Source organism: Stegostoma tigrinum, chromosome X, assembly GCF_030684315.1.
Source record: "Stegostoma tigrinum isolate sSteTig4 chromosome X, sSteTig4.hap1, whole genome shotgun sequence".
In the NCBI taxonomy this organism is placed as follows: domain Eukaryota; kingdom Metazoa; phylum Chordata; class Chondrichthyes; order Orectolobiformes; family Stegostomatidae; genus Stegostoma; species Stegostoma tigrinum.
The window spans coordinates 18,589,415-18,616,863 of record NC_081404.1 but is presented as its reverse complement, the minus strand read 5'-3'; the positions used below and the strand labels follow the sequence as shown (position 1 = coordinate 18,616,863).

The window sequence follows — 27,449 nt, the reverse complement described above, 5'->3', positions numbered from 1 at the left end:
AAACCTGTAAAGAAATTAGAAATTAAACGTGAGGACAACGTCGGTGATTTATATACACGTTTAGGAAAGGTACTGTCACTTAAAGCGAGGAACATGAACCTGTAAACACTCCAGCTGGCGCCCCACAGAGCGCAGTAAGTGGGCTAGGAGAGCGCCCGAGAGGAGCAGAATGGCAGCCCTGAGAGCAGGTATCCTGAGACAGACAGCGCGGCTAAAGGACGAATGGTAACGGGCACCTGGCACAAGGCGATTTCTTATTTTCTCTCGCTCTCTCCTGAAAGCCTTTTGTTTGGCTCTTCAGCCAATCCTGGATTTTTACGACACAATAGTTGTGGCCAAAGTAGTGATATAAAAAGGGGCGCCTCAGTTGATCACTTATCATCCACTAGCGTGTTACTCACCGACTGTCCTCTCCTCTCCTCTCCCGGCTACAGTCTGGATTCCAGAACTTTTCATTTTCAACAGGGCATAGACACACACAGAGATCATGCATCAGTCACACGTTATCTTTTGCCTTCTGGTCTCTCTGGGATTGACAGTCAGTGACGAGCCAGTTTTGGAGAAAGATTTGGAAGCCAGGGAGAGGGTCTTGGACCAGGCGGAATGCTCAGCCTGCTTGTGGAGGGAGCACAGCAAAGCCTTGAGGTTGGAGTCCATTAAATCTCAGATCCTGAGCAAGCTGCGCCTGAAACAAGCTCCCAACATCAGTCGGGATATTGTCAATCAGCTCCTGCCCAAAGCTCCCCCTTTGCAGCAACTGTTGGACCGATATGATATTCAGAGTGATGACTGCCTTGCCAAAGAGACTCTTCTGGAAAACGACGAGTATCACGCCACGACAGAAACTGTCATTACCATGGCCACCGAACGTGAGTACCTCCGTGCCATCTCACACATATTGTGTAATGATCATGCCGATCGGCTCAAACAGAAATTAAAGGGGAAAATGCTCATACTGGGGAGTTCAGTCTCTGGCAGATTATCTTAGAAACTTGAACTGCTGTTGTCGCTAATAACGACAGTTATGTGAAATGTCGCTTAACAACCTCGTGTTGCTGTATCAGGCACCTCCTAGTAGCTCTCTTGATGAGGTAACGATTCTTGAACTATCCTCTGAGCGGTTTGGTGTGCAAATATCGCAAACAGTAAAATCCACATGCCAATGCCATCCGTAGCCATTGTGTGAGACTATGCAGTAGATCCTAAATCTTTCGTTCAAAAGAATCTGCAAACCTAGAAGTAATCTTAAACTAGCTTTTTCCCCGAAATGACAATGAATTAATTACGCCACTGTTAACAAACCAATCTTTTACCCAATATTTCTAGGTTATCAGTCTCAGATCACTATCCGAAACAACTTTAATTCTGCGCTAGATGATATTACAGGAAGTTCTATTCTACAGTTTCCCGTAGTCCTAAACCCCAATTCCCGGACGATATTTTATAAAATAGAACAAGAGTAATTTCAGACCAGAGGACATAAAATATCACGGTCATTTTTTAGATTGTTCTTCACAAAATAATAGCAACTTCTAGAATTTGGATCATTAAATATCAGTAATTTCTAAATTATAATTCAAGAAATATCGCAAGTTCTAGACTGGTTCGTTAAGCTACTACAAACTAATTTTAGACTACAGTTGATAAAATATTAATCTATTGAAATTAGGGTTATCATTCAAAATAGCACGACAATTTCTAGCCTAGAGAACATGAAATATTGCAACACTTCAACTTTCATTTCTATAGATTATGAACTATCAGAAACAGCAATTTATTGACAATAGTTAATTAAATGTCAAATTTCTAGATTATTATTGAGAAAAATCATAAACAGTACCATGAAGATTATTATTCATAAAATACTATTTTCAGAGTTCAATTTGTACAATGTCTCAGACCAATTTCAAAACCACGGCTAACATCGCAGAAGTTTCCAGACTACTGTTCAAAAATAATAAATAATCACTTCTGGACTATATTTTATAAAATATTGTAAACTAATTTCTAGAGTACTATTTAAAATATCAGATAGCGATTTACATTAAATATCGTAAAAAGTCATTTCTGTACTCCATACAATGAAACAAACACCAATTCCTAGCTATAGTTCATAAAATATCACAAAAGGTAGCCTCTAAGCTATAGATCTTACAATAATATCACAAAACAATAACATTAAGCAAAATTGAGGGTGCAGGCTGCTTGGTTCTCTTTAATACTGCACAGTTAAACATTCTGTTTGTTGTCAGAGGAAGTGGTGGGGGTGACTGGCAATGCATTGGAGTTTGTGCTGCAGGGGATATAGAAAAGCAGGGCTGTTCTTTGTGGAAGTGAAAGCAATCCTGTTATGAAGACAGGAGTAAGTTGAACTGAGGGTTGACAAGACAGTCATAACTGGGAGGAAATGATGAAGAGATTGCCCTATATCCAGTTAAGTGTCCCATCCTTTGCATATATACTTACTGCTTGGGCACAGAAGACATTGTCCCAGTAGAATGTTTCTCCTCTGCACCTTCAAAGAGGAAACGTTTGGGCACATTCATCCTTTTGCTGCTGTGTTTTAGCATAGAACGACTGCAGTGGTGCACAGTAATGTCTTGCACAAAGCAATTTCCAGTTCCATTCACTGAGTACCTCCAGCAAGATCTCCAGACAAGTTTGCAAAGTCTAGAGTTCCACGAGGCAAGTCATTTAGGTACAGGGCGCTACTTGGAGATGATTGGGGGGGGGGGGGGGGGAATTCCCATCATCTCTTTTATCCTCTTCTGTTTGTAGACACAATTGGAGGGAGAAGACCAAGATAGGCAGTGTTTGGGGGGAGTAATGGTAATGGTAAGGGGTAATGGTAACTATCATAGATAATACAACTGAAGCCACTTGGAATTCAATGGTTTGGCTTAAATGGGTTCAATGCCACCAACAAGAAAGCATTCTCCATTGAAACTCCATTTCATCATCTTCATGGCATAATATGTACTAGTACTAGCCTAGTGACCCTGTGTTACACCTCAGTATCTGAACTGTTTTAAGAGCATGAGCTTGCCTAGGCATTGCAACTCCCATTCTTCTCCTCGGAGGCTCCTGCTGAAATGAAGTGAGACAGGTTGGTTTCAGGCACAATACAACAGTTTGTCAAGTAAGTGTTTCACTCCCATCACTGAACATATGCATGCTAGAACCCAGGGACTGCAATTAGTTTGAGGAAGAGGACACTGAATTAAGTGAGGACCAAATGGAGATGGCAGGATGCCACATGTCAACAATTCAGGCAGGGAGCTGGTATGTTACTGGGCATGTATTCATATGAAAATTGATGCAGGGATGAAAAAGGCATTTGCCATTGTTTGAGACTAACACGTGCAGCCTGCAGTCACTGGTATTGGCACCTCCACTACCCCTGCAGTCACACAGCATGCCAAGGAGCTTGTGACACCTCAGAAATCTGTAGAAGAGCCCCAAAACTGAGGAAATGAGTACTAAGTAGCATTCCCATAGCACTGTGAATGACATTCATTAAAAGCTAGACTCCCAAACTGCGCACGGTGGCTCAGTGGTTAGCACTGCAGCCTCACAGCGCCAGGGACCTGGGTTCGATTCCAGCCTCGGGCGACTGTCTGTGTGGAGTTTGCACATTCTCCCCGTGTCTGCGTGGGCTTCCTCCGGGTGCTCCAGTTTCCTCCCAGAGTCCAAAGATGTGCAGGCTAGGTGGATTGGCCATGCTAAATTGCCTGTAGTATTCAGGGGTGTGTGGGTTATAGGGGGATGGGTCTGGGTGGGATGCTTCATGGGGGTGGTGTGGACTTGTTGGGCCAAAGGGCCTGTTTCCACACTGTAGGGAATCTAATCTTATTGGCACCAGATGAAAAGACTGGTCAATTATTTGCAAAGAAGGCATGGCATCTGTGTTATCCACATCCAACACAGACTACTCCATGTGCAAATCACTGGGCATCCAGATTGGATACTCAGCTATGGTGCTCAGTAGGATTCAATGGACCAATTAGGTGGTTAAAATTAACTTCTACCTCACCCCCTCCCATTCCACCCAGCGTCCTCAAACGGATTGGGCAAGTGTCTGAGAATGAATTTGCATTGGCAGTCACTGTAGACCATTAGACGTAGGAGCAGAATTAGGCCATTCAGCCAATTGAGAATGCTGCAGCATTCAATTAGAGCATGGCTGATCTAATGGTCTTTGCCTTCGCTTTCCTTCATTTTCCCCATAACCTTGAATTCCCTTACTGATTTAAAATCTGTCTGACTCAGCCTTGAATATATTTAATGACTCAGCCTTCGATGGTTAAAAAAATGCATAAGATTCACTACCCTCAGGAGAAATTCCTCCTCCTGTCTTATTCTGAGAGTACCTCCTTTGGTCCCAGGCTCTCCCACAAGGCAAAACAACTCTCTACATCTACCCTGTTAGGTCCCCGAAGAATGTTCTACGCATTGAAATTTTGAAGAATGAGAGGCAATGAGTACAAACCCAACCTCTCCTTGTAAGACATTTCCTCCACCCATATCCTAAATCAGCCTCGTGAATCTTCTCTGGATTGCCTTCAGTGTCGATATATCTTTCCTCAGATATGGGGACCAACTGTTCAATGTATTCCAGCAGCAAGTGCCTATTTTTATATTCTGTTCTCTTTGAAACAAATGTGAATATTCCATTTGCCTTCCCCATTTCCAATTAAACTTGGATGCTAGCTCTTTGTAAATCATGCACAAAGACTCCCAAATTCCTTTGTGTTGTAGTTCCTCCATTTAAATAATATACAGTTCTTCTACCTGCCAATGTGCACAACTTCACATTTTCCTGCATTGTTTCATCTGCAAATATTTTGTCCACTTGCTTAACCTGTATATATTCTTCTTCAGACTTTGTGTCATCTTCACTAGTTGCCTTCCCACCAATCCACATCACCCCCATAATTAGCTATAATACATTCACTTTCCTCATCCATTTATCTGTATTGTAAATAGTTGTGTTCCTTATTGTACTCCATTAGTTACAGGTTGCCAACCAGAAAAAGTCTCCCCTCTTCTACCAATCCCAACACTATCTTTTAGTTAGCCAATCCTCTATCCATGTTGTAATACTGCACATAGTGTTGGAGGTAGCATATCTTATCAAATGCCTTCTGAAAACTCAAATAGATTCACTACTTTGTCTCTATCTATCCTGCTTGTTACCTCTGAAAAATTCTAATCACTTTGTCACAGATGATTTCTTCTTCATGAAACCATGCTGACTCTGCGAGAGTATGCGTCTCTAAATGAGCTGTTACTACATCCTTTATAACTGATTCCAACATTTTCCCAAAAATAGATAGTAAGCTAACTAGCCTATTGATACTTGTCATTCATTTCCCTCCCTTTCTAAATAAAAGGCATTCCATTGACAGGTTTCCAATCCTCTTGGACTTTTCCACAATCTGAGAATTCTTGGAAGGTTACTAACAGTGCAGCCATGATCTCAGTAGCTATAGTCTTAATAGCCTAAGCTGCATCCCGTCAGGTCCAGGGAACTTATCAGTCTTTAGCCTCATTGGTTTCCGTAGCACTTTTAGCATTGTTTAACATGTCTCCAGAAGCAGCAAGGACAATACCTGACATGTCTAGAGTCCAAAGGCACCATCTGAACAAGCTCAGATCATCTAACCTCAATTTACCACTGTAGCTAATCCTCCAGATTAGGGAGTATATGAACTCAGCCCAAGACAAACATACCTCATTGGGAGGTCACCAAAGGAAAATGCAAGTGTAGGATTTATACCATATTGCCTATGCACACAGCACAGAATACATCCTGATCTTATAGTACCCTTTGGAAGGAATGTGCAACCTGTTCTTAGGCTTATAATAGATAAGCTTTCCACTGCTAGCAGTAGTTCTTGATCAGAGTTCTGAAGCAACCTTTCAGCCTATACATAGCATTCATGTTAATCTATTTCCTCTCCCTGTAAGCCTACTCCATATGACTTCCCATACTCACTCGTCTTTGAGGGTCACCATTTTATAGCACGCAGACAATAAATGCTTCAAGACTTTTGCTGTGTGTAGGGTAAACTTGGCCACTTGAACAGTCTATACATCGGATGAAAAAATACCATTCAGCCTCACAATCTTGTTCCAGTGGACACTGGATTACCACATAATTCTGGTGTTTTCCTTGCAACTTTAGGTGCCTCAGTACATCAGTCCTGTATTGACTTCTAGTTGGAGATCACCAACCTTAGCGACCAAGGGGTAACCTGGTTCAAAAGAAATCAAGTGATGGAAACTTTCTTACCATTGCTCAATGATTCAATCTCAAAAGACACTAGCTGCATTAACTAACCTGTAATGGTGCATCTGGAACAGGAGGTGGCAGCTTGTTGGGTGCAGTGGAGTACATCCTCATCAGTTTTCCAGGACAGAAAGCACCAGCTAGGCACACATTTGTTGGGTGGGTGGGCTCTCTAATACAGACTTACACAGGGCATGCATATAGGTATCAAGGTCATTCATCTCGATCATGCCCTTTATGGCAAAGATTGCTCTCAATTACTGTTCAGGTGGCAGCGGACCACAAATATATTACCATGTATTTCAGTGGCTGTCATCCAAGATGCAGCTACAATGTCCCCACTGTGCGTGTTCCCACAAAGTTGAAAGACACCGGTTGGATGATTTGTAGGAGAACAAGGCTACCCTCTACAATTATAAACCATTGATCTGGACACCACTGAGAGAATGTCCTTAACAGCAAAAGCAGCTTGACTTGAACATCTAACCATCTGCTTGGACTGTTATTAAAATCTTTAGGAAAATTGCACCTTGAAACTTAGATATGATGGGCATCCTGAGGCTGTGAAAAAGCCTTTGGAAATGCCTTTCTTTTCCCTTCCGGCTGCCACAAACATGGTCCAGATTATGATAGATGTTATTACAGAGGCTGAAACAAATCAATTCAAACATTAGCATGTTGCGCATGCTAAGTATGTTTGATCCACAGCTCTTGTGCAGTTAATAGACATATTTAAAATTTGCTTTTTTTTGGAAATACTATCTCAGCCTATCTTGCAGGATTGAGCAGTTTGTCTGAAGCTATTAGAGAATGCAGAAGTGTAAAGAAAAATGTTATTTGCTTCAATGATTTATAGAAGATACAATGGAGATTGTAGGAGAAGGTTCTCCTAGAATTGTGGTCAGAGACACTGAATGAGAAAAATACCAACAGTAAAAACCCAAAAATATAACCAATTTCCTTGTGTGTTGGTCCTTCTTATCCAATTCATACAGCAACAGTTAAAGTAATTCTCATTTTCCTTGTTTGGTTAGCTGCAGCTTGCAATACAGTATTGATTATCAAGTCTAGCACAGCAAACTAAACAGTTTGTAAATAAAGAAAAAATGAAGGAGGAAATAGAAGTATCTTAAATGTTTGATGCAGAAGTAGTAAATAGGTTTTGAAAAAAAAGTTCTGTGCTTATATTACAAAAAGTTATTTTGAGCTATAGATTTTGTGTAAGATGCAAATAGTTATTTTAAGTTGTACCTTGAGTGCAAATCACAGACGTTTTACACAATTGATCCTTTGTATTCATTAAAAAGTCATTTTCTGCTATAGATCAAGTGTAAGTACAAAGTCAATTTACACTATCGATCAGATGCAAGTTGCAAAGTAACGTTATGCTGTATATCACGTCGCAAAGTCACTTAATGCTGTAGAAATGTAAGGCGCAAAGTCACTTTCAGCTATATTTTGTATGTGCAAGGCATTTTGCGCTATAGGTCATATACAAATGTGGCAAACATCATTTCTTATTCCATAATTCAAATGATTGGGGTACAGTACACACCTTCCAGTACTGAGGTTCATCGGTTAATGTTATAAACAACAATTTCTAAGCTATATTTCAGATCTGATTATTACTTGTGGGCAGTGTTTTCATGCAGAAATAAGTCCATCAGCAATTTATAGACCTATAATTTGTATGTTAATACCCCAGATAATAATAATTGCTATATTATGGTTCAATGGTTAATATCACAGTAGTTTCTGTGATATAGTTCATTCAAACAAATTGCAACAGCTTGTAGACTATGACAAACAGCGATTTCTGGGCTATTGTTCACGCACAACAATAGACAGACATTTCTAGGTAGATTATTTCTTGAGCGGGGTAATCAGTTTGAAATAAATTGTTTGAACGTGTTTCCTGAAACATAAGTAAATCAGCGATTAGAAACCATATTACTTGATTATCTCAACGATAAGGTCTTTGCAACAGCTTTCATCCTCAGAAGAAAGTCATTCTTTTAGCTGATCCTTTGAACGGGGTGTTATACTCTATACTTTAGATTCCAGACCTTAATCACTCTAAAATGAAATCATTTGAAAAAGTATAAAGGAGTCTGGGACTGAAAGAACTTTTTGGAAAATATCACTTTACAAAAAAAACAGACAAATTAGTGATAAAACCTCTGTTAAATTTTGGCTGACAAAATACCCCCAAGAGGAAAAATATGAAAGGTGTTTGGAATGATTTGGCATAAAATTACAGCTGTACATTATTTCCGAGAGATTCGGGCTTGGTAAATTGGCTAGGGTGTTCAGTTTTCCAGGTGATAACCAGCTTTCTCTTGGTTCCAATATCACAAGTAGGAAGTGTGTCAACCACTATATTGATAATTGATACTTGACAGACAGTATACACCAGCATTATTTATAGCACAAAATATTTTACTTAAAATAGGATTCTGACTTCACGCAGGACCTGTTTTCAGTTTTAAAAAGGAGATGTGGGTGTCACTGGCAAGGTTACCATTTATTGCCCATCTCTAGTTACCCTTGAGGTGGTGATAATAAGCCTTCCTGAATTGTACTTCATGTGAAGGTATGCCTGGGCTGTTAGGTAGAGAATACAAGGAATTCACATCGAGAAAGTATCTTGACATCTCGTCCGAGCAAATACCTGCATACATAATACACTGTGCACTCTGATGGCCATTAAATAGTTAACACAAAAATAGCATATTGATTCCTAAACTAATTAAATGTGGTAGGTCTTTTTCCTTTTAAATTTCAAATATAAAAGTAAAAAGTTTCCATCAAAGTTTTCACCGCTTCAGTTAATGACAGATTAATTTACTTTACTCATGCAGATGAAAACATCCAGAGTCAGTAAGTGCTTAATATGATCCCATTTCAATTAGTCAAGTACCAAGACCATCCAGAACAAAGCACACACTTGATTGGCAACTTATGCACCCCCTTAACCACTTACTCTCTCTATTACTGAAGCACAATGGAAACAGTGTGTACCAGCTACAAGATGCACTGTAGAAATTCACCAAGGCTCCTCCAACAGCATCTTCCAAATCCACACCACTATCACCTAGAAGGACAAGAGTAACAGGTGATTACGAACACCTCCACTTCCAAGTAAAGTTCCTCCTCTAAGCCACACACCATCCTGATTTGGAACTATACTCGTCATTGAATCAAAATGCTACCTCCCTTCTTAACAGTCTGTGGGTGGAACTTCTTATTGTTTTATGGCACATGGCCATCATTTTGCTGCTCATTTCCAACTGCCCATATTGCTGTGGATCTACAATCACATGTATGCCAAGTCAGATAAGGACAGTAGACTTCCCTTCTAAAAAGACATTAGTGAACCAGATGGGTTTTTGCGACAAAAACAGTGGTTTCATTATCATTGCCAAGGCATGCTTTACACTCCAGACTTCAGTTTTTTATTATTTGAATTTAAACTTCACCAGATACATTGTTTAGGATTTGCAACACTGCTTGAGCCTGGATTAGTATTCCAGTGGCTCGGCCACCGCACTATTCCCTAACGTGGCAGTTCAAGGTGGTGAGTCAGTATCATCTTCCCAAACATAATTAGGGAGAGGCTGGCCTAAGGGGCTCTTGTGGTGCAGTGGTGAGGATTTGGGATCAAATTCCACTTGCCCTGAGGGACGTTACAACATATCCAAATAGGTTGATTTAAAATCAAAATACATGCTAGCTTTACCAGCAATTCCCACATCCCATGAACACAGGGACAAATGTACAAATGGATGAAAGTTCAGAAAATCTGCACAACAGGCACAAAGCATCTGAGTTTGTTTTTATTATTACACTGCTGTTTCACACAATGACTTGTCATGTTTGGAAAAATTGAAAATATAATAGCAATTATATATTGTGGAAAATGCAATTAGTAAACATGGAATAAATCACGTTAGTTAATTTTGGAATGTTTAAGTTATTTTAACATATGAAGATGTGTGATAATCACACTAGTCTCCTGACCATAAAAATGTGAGAGCTAGCACAAGTGTGCAAAATACATCAGGGATATACAGTCAGATTCTAGAGAGATAAAAGAGAAAGCTGGTGCATTTTACAGAGTGAAAATACTTCCCATTTTATCGGGGAGGGGGGAAATAAGAACCTTTGAAGTGTTATTACCCATGAAATTGGCAGTGTTTGTCTCGTCCGTTTATAGCACTTTCCCACCCTCTTTTGAACATTTGAACCAGCATAAGCCAGATCATAACCTGAAGGGCTGAGACTCCCCCCTCAAAGATGCACATCTCCCTTTCCACACTTGAGATATTCATTTAGAAATCTGACACGAGAACAAAGCGAGAGATTCTCCTGACGGATCGCCAATTGATTTGACATGTAAGGAAATGGCCTTTTTTTAAAAATAGATGACGTCTCATCGGAGGTTGCCGCTTGTCCAGTGGGAAAAGAAATCGTGGAGGTTAATTAGTTAGGAAAGCAATTTATCAAACCTGTGACCCCATGAACCTTTAGCTAAGGGCCTCTCGAATCTCAAAAGCTGTGAAGCACATATATGAAGTCATGTACTGGTTGGTCTAATGATCCCACGTCCAATTACTGTGCTTCCCTCGAATTCTCTGGTTTCATTAAAGTATAAAGGTATTTTTCTTGTCAGCAGAACAATTAAATTATAGGGGCCCAAGAAGAGGCAATATGTGAAAATTTCTTTTTTTTTTCCACCAGCATTTCCATCTGCACACCGAGTGCAAAGTCTGTTCCCTGGGACAATGCACATGCAGCTCCAACGCTTTGCTTCTGGTTAACACACACAAAAGTAGGCGCGTATCAGTTGGCAACTTCATGTACACAGTGACACGATACTAGGCACAGTGACAGTTATCTGCTGAATTAATAAACCCTACCGGTTGATTTGAATTCAGTTTCAATCTGTAAAGTGACCACGAAGCTGTCAGTTTATTGCAATGCCAAAAAAATCTGAACGGATCACAAATGCCCTTTCAGGAAGGAAACGTCCTTAACTGGTCCGGCCAAATTGCAGCTCCAGTTCCACTTAAAACTGGTCTCTACAGTTGCCAGGCAAAGCAAACAGTTGCACAAAACACAAACAGGAACGGCAATAAAAGCTAAGCTTGCCAGTAACACCTGCCTCCTGAGAATAAATTTAACAAATACATTTCTCCGCAATCACTTGATCTGCCTTATGGTGAGTTTGAAATCCTCACGTCACTGGATCAGGGTAAATATATTTAGATTGCGTCAGGAGAAGTTCATTTAGGGTGAATCTACACAACAGGAATTCTAGAAAGAATAGGAAAAATGACCCGGTAGAATATTCTACCGGAAGTGCTGAACGGTCTTATGCTTTTCACCTCGTTTGTTTTCAGTTCTATTCCGGCCAAACCTTTCGAAAACCAGATGACATTATATAGGGACAGAGATATGGGGTCATGACCCCCACCCCCTCTCTTCGAGAGAGCAATTTAACTGCAAATAGGTTGGGTGTGCAGCTGACCAAGTGCCCTGTGGCTGCGGGATACTATTAAATAGAGCCGCACACACTGGGAATACAAATCCCAGTGCAATTCTCTGCAGATGTCGGTGGGACAAGATGAAAACGAACGTATTGGGTATTAAAACAATGTAACGGTGAATTTCATTTGAAGCTCTGTTAGTTCATACTAAAACAGTTGGTTTCTGGATTCATTGCCTAACTTAGAGACTGAACTGTGCAAATTAATTCAGCATTTGCATACCTATCAGAGCATATTTTTCTCCATTTAATAAACAGCGGATAAATAATAGGTTTCTTGCAATAAATTGCAGGTTGTTCCTCTGTGAACCCGCAGCAATGCTATCGCGCAATTATAACATTATAACTTATTGACGTAGCAGAACCCAGGAGAGACTTGCTCAGCTGATTGTAAAAATTATTTAAGATGGATTTCCTTAGTTTTGTGCACCCACGCCTAACCCCGCCGTTTCTTCACCCCGATATTCCTCTTAAAACATTATTAGCCCCTTCTTCGTTCATTAATTTAAGATATTGATCTAAGTATGGCACCTGAACTCCACCCTGACTAGTCCAGACATAAGGACGCCACCACGCTTCAGACTGAGAATCGATGCTGAAACTTTCCTATTCTACAGAGTTCGCCTTAACCAGAATTATAGGGACAGATCGTACTTTACAATCTTGAGTTTTGTGGTTAGCCTTTGTACTTTGTGATATTTGTATCTATTCTCTCTCTCACCTTCATGGTTAGCAGGGCTTACCGCCTGCTTTCATCACTTCATACAAGTGCCAGGGAGGGGCTTTACCCTTTTCTGAGACATGGTGAGCCTCAGGTTAGATTACCACCCCATCGCTTCTCTCTCTAAGGACAGCAGCCATACAGTCAGATAGGACTACGGTGGCCTTTTGCTGGAAAGGGAGTTATTTCTTTTAATATCTCGTCCTTAGTAACATGACTATGAGGAGACAATGAGTGAACAGGGGAGCTGCTTTAACAGTAAACCCAACCGCACATCAACAATGTCAAACTTCAATCAAAAATGGCATATATCCTCATCTTCATATGTTAGTCACTCCCTGTTCCTTCATACATCCCATGTAATCTCTGGGCCACTTTCTCTTGCTTTCTATACTCATCCCATGTAGCCCACAGGACCTGTTTTATTACTGTGTACTTCGTGTAATCTCTGGGCTTGTTCTGGCTCTCGTCATCCCATGTGACCTCTAGGTCCTATTCTCCCTCCCCCTGTAACCCTAGGCCCTGTTCGCCCTCTCCATACACCCACTGTGTAATTCCTGGGCTGTCTTCTCTCTGTGCACACCCAGAACAACCTATTCACCATCTCTCTGTACTGACCCCATGTAAACTCATGGGGATGTTTTGCCTTTGTTCTCATCCTATATCACCAAAGGTCTGACTTCTGTACTCGTCCTGTGCAACCCTGGAACCTTTCCCCCCTCTTTTGGCACTCCACCTCCAATATCCTTCCTTGAATAAGGAGACCAAAACTGCACACAGTTTCGTGATGCAGCTTCACCAATGCCCTGTACAACTGAAGCGTGAAAGTAAGATTATGTTTAATTCCTCTCAATAATCATTAGGTTCCTTTATCACTTGCTGCACCTGTATATCAACACATTGCAACTCATGCACTGGCATACCTCAATCCATCTGCAAGTCAGAATTCTACAATCGCCGTCCATTTAAGTAATGCTCTGCATTTTTATTCTTGCCGAAATTAAAAGCTTAGATTTTCTCACATTTCATTTGCCAGATTTTTGCACACTACCTCAACTTATCTATTTTGCATGCAACTTCCTTCTGTCTCTTCACAACTTACGTTCCTACCGATTTGCAACATTTGCAAATCTAGCTGCCATGACTTCAATCCCCTCACCTAAGCCATTGATATAGACTGTAAAAAAAATTGAAGCCCCCGCACAGTGCCCTGTAGGACTCTACTTGTCACTCAAAAAAGATTCATTTATGCATGCAACAACAGTGTGGAGCTGGAGGAACACAATAAGCCAGGCAGCATGAGAGGAGCAGGAAGGTCGATGTTTCGGGTTGGGACCCTTCTTCAGAAATGGGGAGGGGGAATGGAGCTGGGAAATAAAGAGAGGGGGGTGGGTAAGGCTGGGGAAGGTAGGTGGGATGGTGATAGGTGAGTGCACAGAGGGAGTGGTGGGGATCAGTCAGTGGGGCAGATAGGTGGGAGAGAAGATGGACAAGTTCTGTTGGGTCAAGGAGGATGGGTGGGGCTGGGGAAAGGTAGGTGGGGTGGTGATAGGTTGGATGCAGGTAAGGGGTCGTGGGGATTGGTAAGTGTGATGGCTGGGGCAGATAGATGGGGAAGATGATGGACTGGTTGTTTCAGGTCAAGGGGGCAGGAATGAGGGGTGTTTGGACATGGGATGAGGGCAGGGGTGGGGAGATTTTAAAACTGGTGAATTCTAAGCCAAGGCCATTGGGCTGTAGGCTCCCGAGGTGGAATATGAGGTGCTGCTCCTCCAGTTTGTGGGTGGCATCATTGTGACAGTGGAGGAGGCCCAAGATGGACATGGCACCCAGAGAGTGGGAGGAGTTGAAATGGTTGGCAACTGGAAGGTATCATTAACTATAGCATGCAGGAGTGCAGATGTTCCACGAATTGGTCATCGAATCTGTGCTTGGTCTCACCGATGTAGAAACGCCAACTTTCCTGCTCCTCTGATGTTGCCTGGCCTGCTGTGTTCCTCCAGCTCCTCAATGTGTTGTCTGACTCCAGCATCTGCAGTTCTTGCTGTGTCCCATTTACGCATGCTCTGTTTTCTGCTAGCCATGTTCATAAGTTACTTCCTACGCCATGAGCTCCGACTTTGCACAGTCATCTTTTGTGAGGCATCTTATTAAATGCATTCTGGAAATTTAAGTACAGCATGCCCAAACAAGCTCCCCTTTATCCACAGCACATGTTACTCAAAGAATTCCAATAGATTTGGTTAAATGATTTCCCTTTCACAAAACCATGCTGAGTCTCCATATTACTTTGAGTTTTCCAAGTGGTCAGCGATAACCTCCTTAATTATAGATTCTAATATCTTCCAAACAACTGACATCAAGCGAACTGACTTATAGTTTCCTGTCTTCTGCATCCTTCCCTGCTTGAATGGAACAGTTATATTTGCTATTTTCCAGCCTGATGGAACCTTTTCTGAATAATAGCAATATATACACACTCACCCTTTGTAACCCCTGGGCCCTGTTTTTTCTCTCTCTCTCTTTCTCTCAGTGTACTCACCCCATGTAACCTTGGGGCCTGTACTCGTTGTACTCACCTCATCTGACCCTGGATAGTTTTCTAATTGTATTCACCTAACAGTGACATAATTGAATTAGGCATTCTGCAGATCTGATCATAAATTTGCACTGGACCAGCTTGTACTACTTAGTACTTCAGATTTCTCATTTACCAGTTCCTGAGCGGAAGCAATCCTCGACAACACTGCACAATGAATAACTAAAATCCAAGTGTTCAGTGGTTGCCAGACTATTTCCATTGCTGGGAAAATTAAAGCAAGGGGCCAAGTTCTTAGCTTAAAGCACAGGATAGATGAAAGGGGAGGTTAGGAGTAACTTTACAGACAATATTGCAGTGTGGAGTGTCACAAGCATGATCAATGCCAATTCAAAAACAGCATTCAAATTTGTTCTGGATCATTTTTGAAGGAAGAATAAAAGATCTGGGCCAGAGCAGAAAAATTGAACTGTGCAAAATGCATCCCTGGAAAGGATCCTGAATTCAATAGAAAGAAAAGGCTCTTCCTGTGCTAAAAGTTCCAACAGATAAATTTTGAGGATATCGTACGAATGAGCCCTCCCAGCACAGTATTTCAAATGAAGGTACATTCAAAAAAAATGTCTGAGATTTTCTGGCAAATAATTTTAAAAGGGTCATCAATTCCCATTGAAATTACTCCTAGAAAGAATTTTTTGCAACCTAGAACTAACAGAAATGGGACTAATGAAAAGAAAAGTTGATGACTGGTAAGGTACAAAGCAGGTTGCTAAAAATGCAATTAGTTGGTGCATTGGGCTAAGGGTTAGGGTTGTAAACCGTTCTAGCTCTGTTAGCTGGACCGGAGATTAAAAAGTCTTTCCACTGGCTGAAATGTTCATACGGGGAGGTCTTAACCCAGGTCATGGTGGACCAATACCTAAAGCATAAATGGTGAATGTAATTTGTCTCCAGTCTACCAATCAGTGCCATGCAGAGAAAGAACAAGTCAGGCTACTGTGATCAGCATGTTATTGGGCAGGGTAAGTGGCAGCTGCTACCACGAAACAGCACACAAAGCACTGACTCACAGCAGAAGAAAAGAAATTCAAGACTCTCAGATTCTCCGAGTTCCTAATGCTCACTCGTCCCCTATCAAGTAGTTCCACCCCCTCATCCTCTGTTCCCTTTCGTTTTAATCTCTGTTTCATCTTCAGTCACTTGAACCCTGCTTTCCATCTTTCTCTCACCTCCCACCCCTGCCAATACTTTGGTCCTAGTCCTTTCATAAGCTTGTGGCTCCCTATTTCCTGGGCCCAGTCATGTTTTATTGTTTCACACTGAAGGAACCAGTACAAGTAATCTGATGATCTGGTATTGTGAAATTCATTTTGAAGCAACAGGAAAAGGAACAAGTAATTACTTTTAACATGTTCCTGTCTAAAATCCCTCTTAATTCCTAGAAAGCATGATTTGCAACCTGCATATAGGCGATCAAAATATGATTTTAGAAAAATCAAATGATTTGGAATTCAAAAAAAAAGGAAACACAGGCTTGCATTTCACAACCACTGGATGTCTCAAAGCGCTTTACAGCCAATCATTACTTTTGAATGCAAGAGTCAGGAATGAACTAACTAGAAAAGGGGCACTTACTTCCCATTACTCAAGCAGATGGACGTACATGGAATAGTGTAGGTTAGATGGGCTTCAGATCGGCACAACATCGAGGGCCGAAGGGCCTGTACTGTGCTGTAATGTTCTATGTACTCAGCAACTTAATGGGTTTAGTAATGGACAAGAGTAGGAAGTGACAATTGTATCTATTAAGAGTAATTTTTAAAGTTACAAATAATTAACAGTATCTTTCAGAAAATACAAACTCTATTTATCGCTCTGCTTCACTACCAGCAATTTCATTATACACAGCTGCTCACTAATCGCAACACAGCAAATCAACCAACTCATCTCTCTCTATCTCTCTCCCCTCCCCCCCCCCCAACTCCACCACCTCATCTTTCCTATATTCACAATGCCTGCAATAGAGGATCCATATAGGAGGTAGCTCTTCCTCAACATTGCCTTGTTAAATTTATGACCGGAGTCTGAATAGATAGATAGCTTATTGCAGAACTCCAGATCCTATGGTATTCCAATCGACAATGGTATTTGTATACAACGTATATATATTTTATGTGTACGCCAATTACATTCACAGCAGTATTGACAGAAGGACAGTATGAACCTCAGGTGCTAGTGGAAAACATGAATTTGCCACATTATACCTAATTTGACTTCCATTTCTAGTCAAAGGCATCAGGAATTTGGGTACCGGGTGGGGTCTGTAATCAGCAACTAATTTGATATTGCCTATTTCACATTAATCAGTCAAAATTTAAAAATCAAATTATTCACAATACCGAGTTTTGAGAAGATTTGTAGCTCAGGTTGAATTCCTAGAAGCATGGCATTCCAACCGGAATTCCATCAACAAACACATTGGCTCCAAATCAATCTACCATCCTCTGAGAAAAAGAACAGGAAATGACATCACCAACCCAAGGAAACCTAACCAGATAAATAGAAAGCGGGACATAACACCAGCGCTTCGTCGGAGGCTCACTGATGATATTACCTAGAATGGTGAAGAAACGTCTGAAAACTAACCTTCCAGCTCAGCAAGCAAGCTCACATCCAGAAATTCACAGAATATTATGACATGAAGTGGGACCGAGAGTGCCATTGGAAACGGTGGCTCAATGGTTAGCACTGCTGCCTCACAGCACCAGGGACCCGGGTTCAATTCTGGCCTCAGGTGCTCGTCTGTGTGGAGTTTGCACATTCTCCTAAAGTTCACGTGTGTGCAGGTTAGGTGGACTGACTATGCTAAATTGTCCATAATATCCAGGGACGTGCAGGCTTGGTGAGTAGCTATGGGAAATATGGGGTTACAAGGATTGGGTGGATGCTCTTCAGAGAGTTGGTGTGGACTCAATGGGCCAAATGCCCTGCTTCTACACTGTAGGGGCTCCCATTATTAAGTCATCTACTTTGAGCTGAAATGTAAAGGTAATGATGTACACTTTAGGAAGCAGGGAAGTTTGGTTTTGTTGCCATTTAGGAATTTCCCTGTTTCTTGAGGTGATACTAGAGCAGCACCACTGGTCAGAAGGTGCAGACACAAGAGTATGGAGCTGGAGGAACACAGCAGGCCAGGCAGCTTCATGCTTCAGAAATGGGGAGGGGAAGCAAGCTGGGCAATAAAGGGAGAGAGAGAGAGAGCGCGAGAGCCAGAGAGAGCGAGAGCGAACGAGAAAGGTGGGATGGTGATAGGGTGGATGCAGGTGGGGGTTAGGGGGATTGGTCAGTGAGATAGATGGAGCAGACAGATGGGAAAAGATGATGGACAGGTTATGTCAGGTCAAGGAGGCAGGGATCAGAGGGAGGGTTGGACACGGGATGAGGCCGGGGGGTGGGGAGATTTTGAAACTAGTGAACTAGTGTTAAAGGTCCTGGGGCTGTAGGCTCCTGAGGCAGAACGTGAGATGTTATTCAAGATAATAAAATGTGAGGCTGGATGAACACAGCAGGCCCAGCAGCATCTCAGGAGCACAAAATTAAGTTTGCAGATGGTGTCATTGTAGCACTGGGGGAGGCCCAGGACAGATAACACCAAGCGGGGTTGGGTGGCATTTAAAATGGTTGGCAACCGAAAGGTGGTGTTGGTTATAGTGTACAGAGCACAGATACTCCATGAAATGGTCCCTGAATCTGCGCTCGGCGTCATCGATGTCGAGGCAGCCACATCTGTAACAATGGATACAGTAGACCAAGTTGGAGGATATATAGGTGAACCCCTACTGGATATGAAAGTGTCCTTAGGGCCTTGGATGGAGGTGAGGGGTGAGGTGTCGGGGCAGGTGTAGTACCTCCTGCAGTTGTAGGGGAAGGTGTTGGGTATGGTGGGGCTAGTAGGGAGCGTGGAGCGAGCAGTCCCTACGAAAGGCAGATAGGGGTGGGGAGAGAAATATCTGTTTGGTCATCGGGTTGGATTGTGGGTGATGGAAGTGGCAGAGGACGATGTGCTGGATATGGAAGTTGGTGGGGTGGTATGTGAGGACGAGGGGGTTTGAGAGCAGAAGTGCCGGAAATGCAAGAGGTGTTGTTGATGGTATTTTTGATTGCAGAGTGTAGAGGTAGTTGCAGTTGTTACAGGAAGGATATTATCAATCTGGATAGGGTTCAGAAGAGATCTACAATAATTTATGTAAGGGTATGGGGACAGAATGTTTGATTTATAAAGGAAATGCTGGGATTTTTTTCCACTGCAGCATAGGCGATCGAGAAGTAACAATATAGACGTTTATAAATAACGAGGGATAAAGATAAGGTTAATGGTGGTTGTCTTTTCACTAAAATGTGGTATTTCAAGACTAGGGGGCACATTTTTAAGGTGAGGAGAGATCGAAAGAAAAAGACGAGGCAATTTTGTTTTTGTTAAACAGAAAGTGGTTTGTACATGGAGTGAGCTTCCGGATGAAGTGGTAGGTGTAGGTAATGTGGGTACAGTTACAATGTACGTATTACAATTGGATGAGGTCATGAATAGGAAAGGTTGAGGGATACGGGCCAGGTGGGACTAGTTCAGTTTGGGATTATATTGGGCACAGACCGGGTGGACCGAAGGGTCTGTTTCCATGCTGTATAACTATTTTTCCTGGGGTATGGACATTGCTGGTTAGTATTTACTGCCTACTCCAATTTCCCTTGAGAAGATAGTGGAGGAGAACCACCTTGAACTGCTGCTGTCCATCTAGTATCGGTATATGCATAGTGCTGTTAGGGAAGGGGTTTCAGGATTTTTGACCCACAAGTGAAGGAATAGTAATATAGTTCCAAGTCAGGATGGTGATCCCATGCACCTGCTGTCCTTATCTTTTTAAGTGGGAGAGTTTGTTGGCTTGGAAGGTACTGTCTTAGCAGCCTGCGGTTGTTCTGATGTATCTTGTGTTTCAGGGGCAGAGAAGTAACTTAAGATGGTGGACAGCATGCCTGTTAAATAACGTAGCTTTGTCCTGGACGGTGTTGAACTTCTCAAGTATTGTTATAATCATTACTACACTCTGCATAATGATAGACATCTTCCCTGATGTTTTTGGACAACCACTCCTCACCCCCACAAAATCCAACAAAGATCATCAGACAACACCTTCCAAACCCACGACTACTTCCATCTGGGAGGGCAAGTGCAGCAGATACATGGGAACACCACGCCCTGCAAGTTCCCTCCAAGCCACTCACCCTTCTGACTTGGCAATATCTTGCTGTTCCTTCACTGTGGCTGGGTCACAATCCAGGAATTCTCTCCTTAAGGGCATTGTGGGTCAATCCACAGCCGGTAGACTGTAGTCGTTCCAAAGGGGCAGCTCACCACTACCTTCAAGGGGGCAACTAGGGACAGGGCAATAAATGCTGGCCAGCCAGCAATGCCCTCAGCCCACAAATGATTGTCAGAGCTGCACCTATCCAGGCAAATGGGGAAGATTTTATCACACTCCTGATTTGTGCCTTGTATATTGAGGACATACTTTGGCAGACAACCCCACTCTGACTTTATAAATGGAGGGAAGGTGATTGATTAATTGTTCCATTTAAGATGGAGATGAGGAGAAACCGTTTTTTCTTTCCTCCCTCAATCATAAATATTTGGAATATACTTACCCAGAAAATGGAGGTGATAGAATTGCAGTTGCAAGCTTTTAAAGGCAGGGTAAATTCTGACTAACAAAGGAGTCAAAGGTGAGTTGAGGCCACAGATTAGATCAACTTTGATTGTGCTGAAAGGCAGAGTAAGTGCAAAGAACCAAACGGCTCATTCATGCTCCTAATTCATACGTTACAAAACTGTTGAAGAATTATAGCACAAGATATTGTGAGAGTTTCCTATATAAGTGGCACATGGGAAATGAGAATGAAAAAATGATTAGACATGCAGGTACACATTTTTATTTATATGCATTTCACTTGATAGCTGTGTTGTTGCTGGAGATAATATTGAAATGTGATAGATTCGTGATGCTTTTATCAAAGGCTAGCCGTAAAGTTTGCATCTGCCTGGTTCGGCAAAAAAGAGTTTGTTATAATAATATTAACTGACATTATCTCTACATGGGTGTTATAAATCCAGAATGACTACAGTGATTTGTCACTCTGTTCTCTACATCTTTTCCCACCACTTGCAGCTCACACATTATTGAATATCTCTTTTAGAGCAGTATCTCTGATCTGTGAGCATAGTTTGTGATCTGCCAGAAGCAGCAGCCAAATGAGCCTATCCATAATGCACCAGACTAGAACAGTTTTAATTTTAACACTTGGAAACTATTTTCTGACATTGCATTCCACTAGTACAAAAGGAAAACACTGAATAATAATTGCTTTCTTGCCTTAAATATAATGCTTTATGTCTGGGTATCACCTGACCCAGAAATGAGTTTAGTTCCTAATAACTTTATTTTTAAAAGATACAGGCTATTCTCCTTTGCATAATAAAACTGCCTAAAATTCTATGCTTGGATCAGATTAATATCCAATCAGATATGTATCAGTTGGCTATGTTTACTTCTGTGATTTGTTTTTTTTGTAGCTGAACCCTGTGTCCAAGTGGATGGGAGCCCAAAATGTTGCTTTTTTAAATTTAGCCCCAAAATAACATTTACAAACGTGGTGCGAGCTCACCTCTGGGTTTACCTGCGTCCAGTCCTGCACACCTCCACTGTGTACCTGCAGATCCTCAGGCTGAAACCTGTGACGGAGAAAGGCAGCAGGCACTCACGGATCCGATCCTTAAAAATAGACTTGAACTCCCGCAACGGGCGCTGGCAAAGTATCGACTTTAAGCATGTGCTGCAGAACTGGTTCAAGCAACCTCACGCCAACTGGGGCATTGAGATCAACGCCTTTGATATGAACGGCAATGACCTGGCTATCACATCTCCAGGAAATAGAGAGAAGGGACTGGTGAGTACTGTTCACTTTAAGTCCTCTGTATCAAGGAGATACAGTTTCCTTGAGTTTCAAAAGCATCTCACACATTGTGATGTCTTCAGTAACCAAAGCCATACTCTACGTTACTGATCATGACCGATAAAATAAAGAAACAATTTCAACTGGCAGGCAGGTCGGTAACTAGAGGACACATTTAAGATCACTGACAAAAGAACGAGGGGGATAGGAGGAGAACAATGCTGATGCAGCACATTGTAATGATCTGCAAAGCACTACTTGGACATTGGAGGGGGAGGAACTTACAGCACGGGCGAACTTTTTCATAGTATACTGTTATTGTCTATTGAAAAATAAATATTCTAGATAAAAATCAATGCTCATCTGATTAAAAAGTACTGGTGAGTGTAGCACACAGTCTTATGCACTGAACCACAGTAGTGACAACAGAATGTGTTTCGATTAAGACTGATGCCAAAGAGGTGTTGCACTCAAAATGCTGCTGATGCTGGAAATTTGAAACACAGCAGTCTAGCAGCACCTGTGGGAGAGAAAAAAAAGTTAACATTTTCAGTCTGGTATTACTGAAGGGGAGTCACACTGGACTTGAAATATTAACCCTCTTTATTCACATATGCTGCCAGTCCAGCCAAGTTTCTTCAGCATTCTGTCTTTGTTTTATTTGTTCCACTGTTGGATTAACTCTAGCTCAGTGCTTTGGTTAATCCCTACCTGATCATTAATTATCGTATTGGTGAAAAAACTGGTTAAGTCTGTCTGGAGGCATGAACAACCCTTCACAAACAATATTTTTAAATCCTTCACAAAGTGTGCATATTGCTGCATATATTGTCCCCCCATAATTTGTGTCAGGAAAGTGGTGATGATCCATTTTCTTCAACTGTTGCTGACCTTGTGATGTAAATGCACCTACAGTGTTGTTAAGATGGGGATGCAGATGTCTCGGAATAAAACAATTGTTGCAATTTTCACACTTTTTTGGAATGAGAACCAAGTAATAAGATGAGGGGAAAAGTAGACAAGTGTGGTTCTCTGCCAGATTCAATGTGAACTTCAGAACACATCTTCGGCAATTAACAATCGCACTTTGAGACTACAATGATGACTGCGACAGGGAATGAAACTGCAATAGGAAGGCACTGTTCTAAGGTTGCGGCAATGTAGCAGGAAATTTAAATGAACTCCCACAATGGTTTCCTAAATAAATCCACCATCACTGAAACAGATGACTGGTTATTTATCACATTGCTGTTTTAGGATCTTGCTGAGCGCAAATTGGCTGCTGCAATTTTGCCATAGCAACTATTTTTAAAAATGCAGTATCTGTGGCGATACATCAGTTTGGGAAAGCCTGGGGCAGTGAACGGCGCTATATAAATCTAGATTTTTCTTTCCTTATGACAGCTAGAGAATTCCACATTTTAAACCGCACGTTCAATGTTTCACTTTCATTTGTATTGATGCTTGCTATCTCCATACACATCACTGCAAGCATACTCAGTCCCCTATGCTGCTTAAGACATTGATTCATGGTGAGATACAGTTCAACAGGCACCAAAAACCTTACATAAACAGCATTCTAGTGGCCATTTGGCATGAGTGAGCATGGACATTGACTGTCGCAGCTAATTTTGCTCATTGAAGTCAATGGTGAGGTGTTTGTGAATGATTATATATACAGCATACCATTATCATTTTGCAAACCCGGTTTCACCTGACCAGTCCTATTCTACATGGTGGAAAGCAAGTGCATAGAATCATAGAAGGTATATCAGTGGGAATCCATCTAGATGCACCACTATAACTTTCCTTTATTTAAAGCACGAACACAGAATGGGGAATCTGAATTGAGTAGTCTCTCCTTACTAGGTTGGGGGCTGCATTCCTCCCAGCCTGCAATGGTAAGTTGCAGTTAGGGGTATGTAAATGTGGGTCTCAAAGTATGAATTTTACATAGAACATAGATCAGTACAGCACAGTACAGGCCTTTTGGCCCACGATGTTGTGCCGACCTATTATCCTACTAAGATCAATCTATCCTGCATGCCCTACATTTTACTAACCTCCATGTGCCAATCCAAGAGTCGCTTAAAAGTCTCTATTCCCCTCCACTATCACTGCCGTCAGTGCATTCCACACACCCATCACTCTTAAACCCATACTGAGTGAAAGATGCACATCTGGAATTGGTTGTGGCATTAATTCCTGAATTATTCACATTGTTATTACATTGTTCTGTTTTGTTCAGTCTTATTCTAACTGGTTATTCCAAAAAGATGTTTTCTGTTACTGAAATTAATCTTTTGTTCCCCTCCTTTTGGCCCATGGCTGAGAGATAAGAAATATCGGTGGGGTCACTGCTGCCAAACAGGTAATCTGTAGCAACCCTCCCCCCACCATTTCCTGGTGAAAAGTAAAAACAAGGACTCACAGGTTTAATTCTGTTGTGGTTTAAAATGTACAATCCAGACTGTGTTAAACAAAGTGCCTTATTAAATTTAAGGGTCCCAATGCCTCTGCGGCTTATTGTCCCTATCAGGTTTCAAAGAAAAGAAAAATCAATCCACTGGATTCAAGTGTCACTAACAAAGCTGGCTTTATTGTGCATCTATCATTGCCCTCAGAAAAATGTCATACCCTGGATCACTGATTCATGTTTGTTTAATGTGCCCCCAGTTGTGTTAGTTTCAAGATTCCTGTCCAATGCTGAAGGAAAGGATTGCTTTTCTCAGTGTTGTCACACTGCATCATGTCAGCAGAAGTGACCACGTAGTTGCTGGATCATTCGTGAAGCAATTGGGGTTTTGCATTGTCCTTTAGGAAGGAAAATCTGACATCTTTACCTGGGCAAGTGTATGCTTGGCTGACTCTTCACTGGTCTCAGATGTGGCTGAACAAAGCTATTTGATTGTACAAGCTGTCATGAAGACGCCATGTACCATCAGGCACCTAGGAATATGAAATGAATTTGAATCTTGACCAACAATGCTCGTCCTGAGAATGGTCTGAAATATAACAATTTTTAGTTATTTAGTTTACCTAAGGATGGTGTAACTCCAAGGTTTTCTCTTGTTTTGTAATACATTCTGAAACCTTGCAATACATTAATTCTGTTCCTCCCAGCAATTGATATTACTAGCACATTTAGTCAGACTGTTGGAAGAATGGGTATATAAATTTGAACAATAAATCTAAATAGTATCTATTTAGCAGGTGTGAATTTTAGCAATGCATTTAAAATAGCTGAGGGGGCTAGGTCCATTGTAATAAAGCAAATAACATGGCTAATAAGAATTGTAATAATAATTGCTCAAATCAAAGAATCTAAATTCATGCTCAATAATTCCATTCTGGATATAGGGCTATATAAAAACGTGCGGTGGTCTTCGAATGGATGCTTATTGATCTGTAGGGTATTTCAAACATTTCTTGTCTTAGTCTCAAACTTCGAGCACCTGTAGAGTCATACAGCACAGAAACAGAGCCTTCAGTCCAACCAATCTACGCCAACCATAATCCCAAACTAGCCCCAATTGCCTGCACATAGCCCACATCCCTCCAAACATCTTTTAATTCACGTACTTACCCAAATATCTTTTAAACATTCTAACTGTGCCCATATCCACCACTTCCTCTGGCAGTTCATTCCACACGAACCACTGTTTAAAAAAAAAAATCGACCCCATGTCTTTAAAATCTTTCTCCTCTCACTTTAAAAATATGCCCCCTCGTTTTGAACTCCCCCACCATAGGAAAAAGACCTTTGCTGTTCACATTATCTCTGCCCCTCATGATTTTATAAACCTCTACGAGGTCACTCCTCAACCTCCTATGCTCCAGTGAACAAAGTCCCAGCCTGTCCTTCTAACTCAAACCCTCTTTCATCTTTTCTGAACTGTTTCTGGTTTAATAATATCCCTCCTATAGCAGGGCGAGCAGAACTGGATACAGCACACCAGAAGAGGCCTCACTAATGTTCTATACAACCTCAACATGACGTCCCAATTCCTACACTTGAAGGTCTGAGCGACGAAGGCAAGTGTGCTAAACACCTTCTTAAACACCCTGTCTACACGTGACACAAACTTCAAACCAGAACTCCTAGGTCTCACTGTTCTAACACTACCCAAGGCTCTACTTCTAAATGCATGTGTCCTGCTCATTTGTTTTACCAAAAAAGCAATACCTCACATTTATCCAAATTAAAACTCCATCTGCCATATCTGAGCCCAGTGACCTAATTGATCATGATTTGTACATTTAAATTGTTGCTGAGATTTCATGAGCTTTCTCATGTTTTTAAACTGATTTCTCGTATTGTGCATTTCAACAATGTATTTAAAAAGGGTGCAAGTTTAAATATTTATACCACTTACTAGATTTGAGAATATTGCTAATTAAAAATAGTTAATGTCTTAAACCTAGTTGTGGATTGAAAATGGCTAAAAGTACATGAATTTTAACAAAAAAATTTGCTTCATGCACTGCAAATGGAGGGCATAATGAAACTAACACAGGAGGAAATTAAGACATTTTGTATTGGTCTTTAAATTTTTATCTCTGTCCTACTGTAGCAGACCAGATTTACAACTACAGTGACGTCAGGAAGATTAATCAATGCACAATGAAAAAGAATTTTTTTTCTTTTAACAGCAACCATTTCTGGAAGTCAAAGTGGCAGAAACAAACAAACGTACTCGGCGAAATTTGGGGCTAGACTGCGATGAGCACTCCACAGAGTCACGCTGCTGCCGTTACCCACTAACAGTTGATTTTGAGGCCTTTGGCTGGGACTGGATCATTGCTCCCAAACGATACAAAGCCAACTACTGCTCTGGTCAATGCGAATACATGTTCATGCAGAAATACCCACACACCCACTTGGTGCACCATGCCAATGCCCGGGGCTCAGCAGGTCCCTGCTGTACACCTACCAAAATGTCGCCCATCAACATGCTTTACTTTAACGACAAGCAACAGATCATCAACGGTCAAATTCCAGGCATGGTGGTCGATCGATGTGGCTGCTCTTAAAAATGGAAATCAACCAAACTTCCTTCCCCTGCCATCGGGAACTGGAACGTTCATTGTTCTTGAATGTTATGTCAAACTACGCCATGCACGGTGCAATAGCAGAGAGAAAGAGAGAGAGGGAGGGAGGGAGGTGGGGAGAAACTGTGCCTCAAGGTGGAGTCTCATCAGGAAACCTTTTTTTAAAACAAAAACAGTTAATAAAAACTAGGGCTAACTTTGATTCCAGATCACTATTTTCCTCCCTAGCCCCGCCCATGCTGCATCCCCACAGTGACTGCTGATGGCAGTAATCAGAGCAGATTGTGTTTTG

The 27,449-nt window shown here is 41.5% G+C and overlaps 1 protein-coding gene across 1 annotated transcript; it reads left to right on the top strand.

Annotated features, from left to right (window-relative positions):
• Positions 1-334: 334 nt before the first annotated feature.
• On the top strand, positions 335-27,228 carry LOC125448177 (growth/differentiation factor 11-like). Its single transcript, XM_048523268.2, has 3 exons — positions 335-869; positions 21,726-22,099; positions 26,759-27,228. The coding sequence occupies exons 1-3, from the start codon at positions 488-490 to the stop codon at positions 27,137-27,139; spliced, it is 1,137 nt and encodes a 378-aa protein (XP_048379225.1). The 5' UTR covers positions 335-487; the 3' UTR covers positions 27,140-27,228.
• Positions 27,229-27,449: the final 221 nt, after the last annotated feature.

What these genes read in the sequence shown, in the direction of transcription:
- LOC125448177 (XM_048523268.2), top strand. Translation starts at nt 488, where the DNA reads ATGCATCAGTCACACGTTATCTTTTGCCTTCTGGTCTCTCTGGGATTG. An exon ending in CATTACCATGGCCACCGAAC is followed by an intron (nt 870 to 21,725) that starts GTGAGTACCTCC and finishes TTTTTTTTGTAG; the next exon opens with CTGAACCCTGTGTCCAAGTG. An exon ending in GAAATAGAGAGAAGGGACTG is followed by an intron (nt 22,100 to 26,758) that starts GTGAGTACTGTT and finishes TTCTTTTAACAG; the next exon opens with CAACCATTTCTGGAAGTCAA.